A 12,542-nucleotide genomic window follows, 5' to 3' on the forward strand; every position below is an offset into this window, starting at 1 on the left:
GTGTGTGTGTGTGTGTGTGTGTGTGTGTGTGTGTGTGTGTGTGTGTGTATGGGGCTCCATTAGTGCCACGTAAGCACACCCCCTGTCCTGTAATCGTGTACTTTTTTTTTTGTGTTGCACAGAACCGCATAGACGTGTAGTGTACTTTCCCATTGACTCACAATGGGAACACGTGCACGCGCGCGTTCACGCGTAACAGTGCAACCACTGCATCTTGACCTACAGGGTAACACGTCTACGTGTAGATTCATGCGTCTGTAGCAAAGGCACGCGTCAACGCACGCATGATTTATTTGGTCACGCGACTAGGCGAGGCGCGGAGAGATGAGTGGGTGCTGTGCCACCTTGGTGCGCGCTGCGTGGAACGCCTCACCTACCCGTGTGACATAACTGAGCTCTGTACATAACGCATCGTGTGCCCTTGTGACATAACTCTGCCCTGCACAGAACGCCTCATATGCACGTGTAAGTCTTAAAATAAAAAAAATAAAATATTTGTATTAATTAATTCAGTTACCTCTCCTGATATGTGATTCAATTTATGAAGTGGCTTTCTGCAATTACGCACAGAAGGTGCGCTGTCCCTCTCCAAGTGTCCATTCTTGAATCCTGTCCTTTGCAATCAATATTGCATTGATTGCAATAAAATTTAATTCCAAGTCATCAGTAACATATATAGGCTGTATTAATTTCTGTCAAATAATATTTTATTTCAAGGCAATTATAAACTGTACAGTATGATTCCAACATCGGGTTTGGTTGATCACCGCGCCATGCACTCTTCTCGTCTTTTTCCGGAGGTTCGAGGCGATTTTTATATTAGCTAATACTCAGTCAGATCATAACCAAAAATTAAAATAAAAAGAACGCCAGAATCCGTGAAATCTAAGCTTTGTATGTTTATCTGGCCCATGGCTGGATTCTTTCATTATTTCCTGATATGAATGAATTACGCAAGGAATTACGCAATCACGGCGCGGTCGGTGCCAAAAACTCGGCGGTCGTGGGTGTCTTCTAACACTTAGAGCTCTCTCAAATCAAATCAATTTTAAGTTCTTTGGAACCTTAGCTTTTGTTTCGTGTACAGCTCATCACTGTATATTCTATCAATATCCATTGATAAAGCAATTAAGCAACAGCGGCTTTTAAGCAGAGTGCATGGTGCAGGGCATCACCGTACGTGGCTTTGATCTGACACGAATTTGCTTCATTTAGCATCATTGCAAATATATTATCATCAGTAACATGTAGGCCTAGCCCTAGGCTATAGTATTTTCTCTTAAATAATCTTCTATTTCAAGGCAATAAACAGCTGTACAGTATAGCCTATGGTGTCAAATCAATGGTGCCGCTCTGGCTTTCCAACGGGTCCAATTGTGACCATGTTTTCAAATGCCTATATGCTCCCCAAATGCGCCAAGCTCCCTTCCAACAACAATAAACATATGCGTTTATGCCATAGAGGTATTACTTCTGTGTTACATGACTGCAGAGCGCAACAATTATCCTTCTCTCTCAAAAAGGAGAGAGGAAAAACAGAAAGAAAAAAGTAGCGAAACCACATCTCACCTGCTCGTCTAGATAACGATTTCACACATTTTGATACAATTCAAAGTGTTATAGAATCTGTCTCCCATTGGTGTGTTTTTCATATGCGTTTTACAATGTTAATGTAATAGATAATAAACTTTAATCTCATTTAGATTGACCTGGTTAAATACGGGGTTTAATTCATCCTAAGAGCAAATCATGGGAATAAATATAACTGGAAATCAGATTTCCAGTTACTTCATTGTTATGCGTTATTATAGATTGGCTTCTATGGATGGGACAGGTTTTAATTTCGACGCCTGTAGTCATTATGAGTTGTATTATTGGATCAGCACTGCGCTTCTCAGACAATGGACAGACAATGAACTGCTGTGCAAGTCTAACCCTAGGCTGGTGTCCACCATGGAAATAGCCTATTTGGTCGCTTTCATCACGTTGATGAATTAAAGTATATACCAGAACAGCCCTTGCAAAATGTTCATGTGTAGCCTATAGGCCTATTAGATGTTTAGTCCGTGGTCCGCTGCCGGCCTGCCACTTATCTGACACGCACTTGTCTCTCTCTCTCTCTCTCTCTCTCTCTCTCTCTCTCTCTCTCTCTCTCTCTCTCTCTCTCTCTCTCTCTCTCTCTCTCTCTCTCTCTCTCTCTCTCTCTCCAAGTGCCTATTCATTCAATGATGATTGATGGGTTGTGATGAAGTCATGGTTCCCCGAAAATTATAATACTATCATGTCTCTCTGTTTTTCTGTCTCGAGATAGACAGACAGACAGTCTGACAGCCTGACAGACATGGCAATCCAATCTGATGGCGAGATGTTCATGTTCCATATTAAGCTATAATGTGACCTAAAAAAAGATAGGCCTAAATATAATAATGTGACCCCAAAAAAGATCAATATAAAATAATTAGACCCTTCCCACATTATCCACACCAATCTTTGAAGGCAACATTTTCATATGTCAATTCAGTGTTTTTCTCCAACAGCCAGCTGCGCTCCTGAGCAGCGCAGCGCGCGCGCACACACACGCACACACACACACACACACACACACACACACACACACACACACACACACACACACACACACACACACACACACACACACACACACACACACACACACACAGAGAGTGCACCGCATCAGAGCAGATCTACAAGCTCACAACGCGTCTCATTCGCGGTAGGCTACTTGTGGTCTTGTATATCGCATTAGCTGTAGAATACAACTCTCGTAGACGTATTTATGATTCTGACGTTTTCAATCTACGAGAGTTGTAGGGTTCACCCCCCATGGACACAGAGACTTTCAGCACTATACCCCGTAGACACTCCAAACATGTACAAATAAAAAATGAAGGTGCTTCCATGCCCCAAATGTTAACTCTCGCTACGTGGTAGTAGTTTAATGTAATAATCCATATCTTTCAATAAAGAAGTGTTTTAATGCCGTCTATGGCCGAATGCCATTGTTTCACCCTCGCTTACTTCCTGTTTACATTGAGTGTAATTCCGGGTTTCACCAGATGGGCGCGTCACTACCGCCCATTGGGAACTTCCGACAGAATCAGCCACAGTCGGCATTAAACACTTCTTTATTGAAAGATATGGATTATTACATTAAACTACTACCCCGTAGCGATAGTTAACATTTGCTGCGTTGGGGTAAGCACCTTTATTTTTAATTTGTACATGTTTGGAGTGTCTACGGGGCATAGTGCAGAAAGTCCCTGTGTCCATGGGGGGTGAACCCTACAACTCTCGTAGATTGAAAACGTCAGAATCGTAAATACGTCTACGAGAGTTGTATTCTACAGCTAATATCGCATAATGTTAACCACTCGAAACCATTGTGCGACGAAGAACAAAATAATCCTGGCTGGCACAGAGACTTCCCTTGCAACATTTTTGCAAAATTCATGGATTTAAGAACTATGAAGGGTGCACCAACATGAACGTTTTTTTTCTAAAGCATTAGATGGCGGGCCAGAACATAATGAAAGGCTAATTTATGAAATGGATAGTTAACAAATGTACTGGAACTCCAAGAGTCAAGACAGAACGCCTTATATTTGGCACACATTTGTGATACTCTCTCACAGAGAATGAATCAAAATGTAAGCTATTAGGTGGCATAATAAACCGTAAACAGCGGTTCCCCCCCCCCTCCTCCAAGACTGACCATGTAGCAAAGCCTACCGTCCTCATCATAATCATTCAATAATTTGAATGATTTTACTTTTATTCTCATTATACCCCGCAATGCCAGACGTAGGCTGCAACGTCACATTATTAAGCATGATTCATCAGGATCGCTTTGCAAATCCACAAGCTCACACTGCAGCGCAGATTGAATATATTCGGGGCGCAACACCGTTGTCATAAAGTAACAAAGTACATGTACTCAAGTACTGCACTTAAGTACAAATTTTAGGTATTTTTACTTTACTGGAGTATTGCCAATTTTCAGTAGGCCTACTATTGTATTACTTCTACACCCCAACGGCAAATATTGTACTTTTACTCCACTACAATCATTTGAAAACTTTAGTTACTAGTTACTTTGCTATTATCAATTATTATATTATAAAACCACTTTAGCCCTATTTTATAGGCCTACATAGGCTATTTGAAAATAGCCAATCTAATGCATCGCATTGCAACACATTGTGAGCTTGTAGATCTGCTATTTTCAAATATTAGTACTTTTACTTTTGGTACTTTAAGTACATTTTGATACTGATACTTTTGTGCTTTTACTCAATTTTGAATTCCAGACTTTTACTTAGGTAAAATATCTGAGTACTTTTCCCACCATGCATGCACTGACCGTTGTACGTCGAAGCATAAATTGGTCGTTACTGGATGGATTGCAGCTGCTACTTGAGAGAGACAGACTGCTTGAGATCGCTAAACATTAATCTGCTAGTTAACAAGAGAAATGACACTATCCAAAAGTATAAAGCAGGGGTCTTCAACAGGGGGTCCGGGACCCCTAGGGGGTCCTCAGAGTTACTACAGGGGGTCCACCAAATCTTTGTGTGTTATCTTTTTTTTTTTTTTACTTTAACCACTTGAACCCTGGCATCCCTTTTCTGAGGAGAACTTTAGCCAAAAATAGCAGATCTACAAGCTCACAAGCCTTGTAGATCGGCTATTTTTGGCAAAGAGATATATAGGTGTAGAGGGGAAAAAAGAGCAGACCAAGTAAACAAAAAAAGTTTAATCTGAAACACAATTTTATACAATATAGAGGGGGTCCCTGCTTCGTCTCTCTCTCAGCTAGGGGGTCCTTGGCCTGAAAACGTTGAAGACTCCTGGTATAAAGAGTATAAAAGATATGTGTAAAAGATATGTGACAGTGCTGAAAACAGGGCATTTAAAGATGAATTTGGACACATTGGACAGCAGCAGTGCGGAAATTGCGCACCAGAGCGCACTCGCCTATTAGTTTGTATTGGCCAGTGTGCTCATGAGTTTCTTATACCTGGTGTCATCAATGCAAAGCCGTTGTGTTTCATCGGCTACACACTTTTTGGCTGTTTGCAAGCCAAGGAATATAATTTTAGATGGTAAGATGAAGCATGCATGGTACCAGGCAAGTTAGGCTATAAAGTTTAATAAGCATCTTTCAGGTGGGGACATATTCTCTATGGACATTATAGCTATAGGACTGTCAGTCCATATTTTAAAATGAAAATCATAAAATCATTATCAAAATAATGTATTTTAATATAAAACATGGATCACATGATTGTCCATCCTACATAAACAACGTGTGTGTGTGTGTGTGTGTGTGTGTGTGTGTGTGTGTGTGTGTGTGTGTGTGTGTGTGTGTGTGTGTGTGTGTGTGTGGCATTGCGGGGTTCTCTCGGTCCGACCCGCGCCAGGTGTTCCATTCCATTCCGTTTTGCTTTCGCCCTTCTATTAAGTGTCAATGATTTGATTGTTGAAATACGGACAAAACAAATTGTTCTTGCGATTGCTTAGCTCACCATGACAGGAGATGGACCATGAAACCGACACCTCTAGTTCAAATCCGGATGGTAGAATGATGTTCAATTGTTACACCGATACTGTTTTCAAACGAATCTGCTTAATTTATATTTCAATTTCAGTCAGAAAGTTCCCTGTGTGAAATTTGATTTGGTGAATAAATTATTTTCAACTTGTTTGATCAGCCTTTGTCATTTTTGACACCCTGAGAAATAGCATCTTTAATTAGCTGACTAAAATCCTTGGATTCATGTTGGACCTATAGATCAAATCCCAGAGCAGTTGTGTTATATTTCTCCATATTCCTATGAGAAGATGCGATTCCAGAATTTAATTGCAGTGTTCCTGTAAAATAAAAAAAACATTACACTGACTCTCACCAATGAATTGAATATTTGTATCGGGAAACGTCAGAAGACAATGCATATCTGCCAGGGCTGTCACCATTCATGAGTCCATTCTGGAGGCTTGGAGACTCCTAAAAGTTGCTAGAGACACTGATGCCACAACTGGTATGTGGCTGTGGCTTGCGTTGGGTCGGAACTCTGTCCTCGGTGTGCATAAGAAAATTTCTCAGGGAACACTTGCTGGTGCCGTTTGAGACCCTACAACAGCGGGTCCACATTTGGCCTAGGCTGCTAAAGCAGATCGTTAAGGAAGTCAATGAGTCTTCCTCCACACCTGAACACCTTCTTGGAGGAGAACTGGTCAACAGAGGGCCTGTGGGAGGAGGATATAGACTACGTCTTCCCATGCCTGAAGGTGTCTCCTAAACTGGGGCAGTGGCAGGAGGAGGAAGACACTTTCCTCTCATTCGCAACTCCACATCCTGGCTGGTTTGAGGACTTGGAGAAAAAGGCAATGTATTTCCTATGCGTGAGTCAGTCTCTGCATACCATGAAAATATAGAGGTGGACCGAGCCCAGGTTCTTCACCAAAAGGCTGTTGGCGGGTCGACCGGGGCCGTTGCCTGGCACCCAGTGGCCGGTACCCAGTGACTGCTATATGATATATTAACGGAATAAGGGTAATGTTGTAATACGTGTAATAGTGTAATAATTGTAATGGTGTAATAATGCAACAAGTTTAATAGTGTAATAGTGTAATAACATAAAAATGGTAACAGTGTAATAGGTTTAATAGTGTAATAGTGCAATATGTGTGATAGTATAATAGGTATAATAGTGTAGAAAGGGTAAAAAGTGTAATAGGTGTAATAGTGTAATGACGCAATAGGGTAATAGTGCAATAGGTGTTATAGTGTAGTGAAGTAGTTGGGGTTTGGGTGGATGTGGGCGGAATTGGGTGAATGTGACCACTTATAACACTATCACACTTTTACACTTATTAACTTATTGCACTATTACACCTGTTCAACTATTAGAGTATTACCCTCATTGCATTATTACATCTATTACACTATTACACACGTTGCACTATTACACCTATTACACTATTACACCTATTACATATTAAACTTAATGCAATATTACACTATTCCACCTATTACACTACTACCCCTATTGCGTTGTTACACTATTACATTAGTACACCTATTACACTATTACACCTATTACACTTATTGCATTATTACACTATTACCCTTATTGCGTTATTACATTAGTAAGGCAATATCTTGGGCAGTATCATTATTTAATAAAGGATTATTATTGTTATTATTATTATTATTATTATTACTATTATTATTACCCTTATTATTATTACCCTTATTATTATTATTATTATTTTATTTTTTATTATTATTACTACGTGTGAATGTACGTGACAGGTTGTAGCGCATGTAGCTTACGCGTAAATGTACACGACGCGTTGCAGCGCGTAACGCGTGCTTACGTGTGAATGTACGTGACAGGTTGTAGCGCATGTAGCTTACGCGTAAATGTACACGACGCGTTGCAGCGCGTAACGCGTGCTTTTGTGCAGTGCACGCGCAGAACGAACGTGTACACACACACACACACACGTAAGAAAAAATCATGTGGTCACAGGAGGCGTCATGCGCCCCTCGTGGCACTAACGGAGCCCCATAGTGTGTGTGTGTGTGTGTGTGCGAGAGCACGTGTGCGTACACGTGTGTGTGCGTGTATGTGTGTGTGTGTGCCTGCGTGTGTGGTGTGTGTGTGTGTGCGCACGTTGTGTGTGGGCGTATTTTCCAGAGAGTGTGGGTTGGGCATAATGGGATGGCTGACAGACTGGCCTATAGAGACTTTAGCTGAACGAAAGGTCAGGAGATGTCAGCCACACACAATCACACACACACGCGCACACACACACACACACACACACACACACACACACACACACAATCACACTCCATCACAAACCACGGAGGACCACAGGGACCAAACAGAGATCCTGTGCTGTGCTTATGAGCATAAAATTCAATGAGGCACTTTTATGATTGGGTTACATCATCATATCACACCACAACTCTACCGCTGATGCCTAGAACCCAGAACATTTGCATATATTGTTATAGCCAACAGAGTGACGAAGGAGGGAAGGCGTACAGTAGAGTAGGGGTCTTCAACCGGGGGTCCTCAGAGCTACTATAGGGGGTCCGCAAAATCTTTGTGTGATAGTGATAGGATGTTTTTCTTTTTTACATGAACTACTTGAATCCTAGAATCCCTATTCTGAGGGGAACATTAGCTGAAAATAGCAGATCTACAAGCTCACAACGCCTCGCGCTGCGAGGCGTTGTGAGCTTGTAGATCTGCAATTTTTTTTATAGCCAGCAGAGTGAGGAAGGAAGGCGTACAGTAGAGAGGGACTCCACTCTTTCTTTGGTGTATCACCCAGGTGGGTTTGGTTATATATGCCGGAACCTAACCCTATAACCTCACAGAAAATATGACCCAAAAGATACATTTGATGTCTTCCCGGGACCCAAACTTGTGAAAATAGTCGATCCACAAGCCGAAAACGTGTCGCGATGCTACTCGTTGTGAGCTTGTAGATCTACAATTTTCACAAGTTTCCACTGTGGTAAATTGAAGCATAACTAGACTGCGGGTTACCAGGCTTAGCTGCTTAAAAGAAAGTGTCAACTCAAAACCACGCCTACCTGGGCGACGCACTTGGGAAAGATCGGAGAGATCGCACCGCAAGAGCTGGTCTCTCTGAGTCTACACAGTAAATGTTCCACGCTTTCATCCAGGGTTTTTTTCACAATTTTTTTTTGCTGAAATCTGCATTCAAATGCACACTGACAACAACCACTTCAATTATGCTCATCCGATGATGATAAGTCTAAAATGCTCATTAACGCATCGTTATATATAGGCCAGCTGGAGATAGATAGCGCCGTGCACTATTCCCTGCACGTGCACGGACAGCTGCACGCCAGGGTTGGTCTGCATATCAGACCATTTTGTGATTAACTCCACAAATGGAAACAATTATATAAACACGCACGCATAAACACACACACACACACACACACACACACACACACACACACACACACACACACACACACACACACACACACACACACACACACACACACACACACACACACACACACACACAGTATACAGTGTATCTCCTATATTAAAACCGCCATTTGGCAGTCACAGACGTAACCGCCAGGTTTGATTGGCCAAGCTTGGTGTGACGGCGTAGTGCTCTGACTGACCAACCAGGGCTACTAGATCTTCAGGCCTGACGTTGACTTTAGATTGAATCTTTGTGACTTGTTACAGAATACAGCAAAAAACGAACACAATCTTAAGTGAAATCAAGTAAATTGACATACTGTACATACTCGACGTAAGAACCGTGGGCTGACATAAGGACTGGAGGGGGAGACAGATTTGTCATGTTTAGTCTCTTTGCCTTGGCCCTGCCTTGCCTTGGCCCTTCTTCTCAAAAGCATCAGCAACAACAGCTCCTCTTCGGCATCCAAATCAGCGTCCGACATGTTTGCCTGAAGCTGCGACTTGACTTCCTACTTCCGTCTCAAAATGTAGCGTTGCATTATGGGTATGCTACATACTCTCGCAACTGCCATCTAGTGGATGAATAGGTGTATAGGCCTATATGTTCTCGTATTAAACATATGGACTATAGGTGTGATAACGAACGCACGAGCGTCCTCACCCCTGAAGCACGTGCAAACCTCCATCTACATGAACCTTGAATGAGCCTTGACCCACCTCCCCTACCAACACCACCCCAACCCACAAACCTCACACCCACACACCCCAGCACACACACCCCACCCCAGCATATGCCACAACGCTCTCTTTGATGTCAGTTGACTGTCAGCTGCAACGGTGCTTTGTTAGCGTGTCGCCCAGAAGAGGTTAAGGACAGGCTAATGAATATACAGTCACAATGACACAAGGCACACTGGAGCTGACTGGAGAAACACAGGGACAGAGGACATGACAAACAGCTAACACATATACAGAAGACGGATGGATGGGTCCATGGATGAGATGATGTGATGATGACAAGAGATGAGATGAGATGAGATGAGATGACTGGGTAGATGGAGAGCCAATGGAGAGGATGAAGGTTTTTATAGAATTCTGTCTCACTGGCTTTAATTTACTCCAAATCAATGATATTATTGATATTCCATTACTCCAAGTTGTGGGAAAGAGTTCAGTCATCATAACCAATCCAATCGGAAAATATATAATTAGATGACAGTTATAACCTTAAATTGACACAAGCATCCTCACAACTCCACAACCCCCCACCCCTCCCCTCCTCAAAACCACCAGGCTTCCTGTCCAACTTTAAAGTGACAACAGGGATCATAAAAAAAGAGCTTTTCTTTTTTGATCTGATCTCCTCCTCGACTCCATGAGTCCAAAACACGACTATAACATGAAAGACATGTCTTCAAACATGAGGCGCTATTTATAATAAATGGATGACAATACGATGGGACACGTGCTCTGTCATGCTGCTTGATATCGGCGTCATATACGTATATATATATAGAATATCAGTGGTGGAAAGTACCTAAGTACATTTACTCAAGTACTGTACTTAAGTACAATTTTGAGGTATTTGTACTTTACTTATTATTTCCAATTTCTAATACTTGTACTTGTACTCCACTACTCCACTACTCCACCGCACATATTGTACTTTCACTCCACTACAATTATTTGAAAACCTTAGATACTAGTTACTTTATAGATTTGGATTATTATTACAACAAATTCAATAACCACTTCAGCCCTATATACATTTTGGCCATTTGAAACTAGCAGATCTACAAGCTCACAATGCGTTTCAAAAGATGTTTATACATTTGAAAACTTACTTTTACTTTTGGTACTTGAAGTATATTTTGATGCCAATACTTTTGTACTTTTACTCAAGTACATTTTGAATTCCGGACTTTTACTTGTAACAGAGTATTTCTACATTGCAGTATTGATACTTTTACATAAGTAAAAAAAAAAATGTACCTTTTCCACCACTGTATAGAATATAGTGAGAGATGAGAGACAGGCTGCAGTGAATGGCAAAGATAGATACGTAGATATATATACATATATAGGATGTGTGGAAAATACATAATAAATAAATAGGTTGGATTACTTTGTCATTCTTTGCTCGGCTTGGTTTTGATTCCACACAAGGAATTCTGGGTCGAACCTATCGAAGGGGGGACAGGCAGAGAGAAACAAGACAGAGAGGTATTGAGGATTGAGTATTATGTTGGTCTGTCAGGTTCATATCAGATCATTCAATAGAAATGAGTTATTATCAGTTATAATCAAATAAGCCACCGGACTAGGCGTTTACTCTCTCAGCATATTATGTGCTCATCAGACAGCGGGGGAGGGGAGGGGAAGGAGGGGGGCATGCTGGGGAATGGTGGGTATGTTCGGTTAAAGAGAGGGTCAAACTCCGCTCATATGGACAGACGTTTTATTGTTGTTTTTAACGTTTTGCCTGCATGCCACTGACGAGGGACTCGTCAGATTCTGACAAGGCGCAGCTTGCCACTCACAAGTTCTGACGAGTTTTGTGTTTTCAGTGGTTTTCCAACAGATGGCGCTGTTCGCTACCCTATGAATAATGCTTTCACTGCCAGATGACGACAGACCCGGAATTGACGTCATTTAAAAAAAATAAAAGCTTGTTTACTTCCTGTCTATTTGTTGTGGGGAAATGGCTTTATCTCCGTTCCTGTAGTTTTTTTTGCAAAAACAAGACACATTCAACTGGCCACAGCTACCGTGTTACGCAATGGATTACCGTGACCGGATAATATTTTCTTCCGATACTCATGAGACCCCCGTGCGTGTAATGCAGCAATCGCCGTGAGGACAGTGACTATTACACTATTACTCTGGCAGTTAAAGAGTTAATCAAATGCCGTCCACAGTTAAAATACGGGAGGGCTTTCAAATGCTACAAACACCGGTGAGATTACATCACCGACCTGCTGCCGTCGTTATTCCAACAATATGATGCAACTAATAGGCCAGTGGTTCTCAAAGTGGGGTTTGCTTGCTTGTCTTTTGGGGGGTCTCTAGCAAAAAACAATATTTTCGAATCAATTTGGGCTTCCATGACATGAAAATGTTTGAGAACCACTGAACTATTCACCTGTTTCCTAGGCTGTGTGTTTTCCACTTCCTGTCGGACTTCATTGGATATCATTAGTCATCTGACCAGTTTCATTGGATTTCATTGGATCAAATCGACAGGAAGTGGAACACACACAGGAAGTGAAAAGCCTAGGAAACAGGTGAATAGGCAAGTGGTTTTCAACCTTTTTGGGCCGCGACCCCCAAAATAATCATATTTGTACAGGGGACCCCCCAAAATAATCACACTCAAGCCTCAGCTGTATCTATTCTCGCATCAGCAATGCAGGATGTATCCAAATAATTCCTCACAGCAGCGTCGGAAGCAGTGTGTTGATTTTGGCAGCACATTTTTATTTAGTTTATAGTCATAGTATTCTGAATAAAATTCCATTTAGTTTTAGTCAT

At 41.7% G+C, this 12,542-nt stretch overlaps 1 protein-coding gene across 1 annotated transcript in view; it reads right to left on the reverse strand.

Annotated features, from left to right (window-relative positions):
* Window positions 1–12,542, reverse strand: part of ctnnd2b (catenin (cadherin-associated protein), delta 2b) — a gene marked incomplete at both ends in the record, with an annotated part of 250,756 nt that overhangs the window by 73,241 nt on the left and 164,973 nt on the right. The window contains one exon of the mRNA XM_080439208.1: window positions 11,137–11,193. Within this exon, the coding sequence (XP_080295334.1) occupies window positions 11,137–11,193 (57 nt within the window). The remainder of the gene's footprint in view (window positions 1–11,136; window positions 11,194–12,542) is intronic.

Source organism: Gymnoscopelus braueri (genome assembly GCF_963280865.1).
Source record: "Gymnoscopelus braueri genome assembly, chromosome: 10".
Taxonomy (NCBI): domain Eukaryota; kingdom Metazoa; phylum Chordata; class Actinopteri; order Myctophiformes; family Myctophidae; genus Gymnoscopelus; species Gymnoscopelus braueri.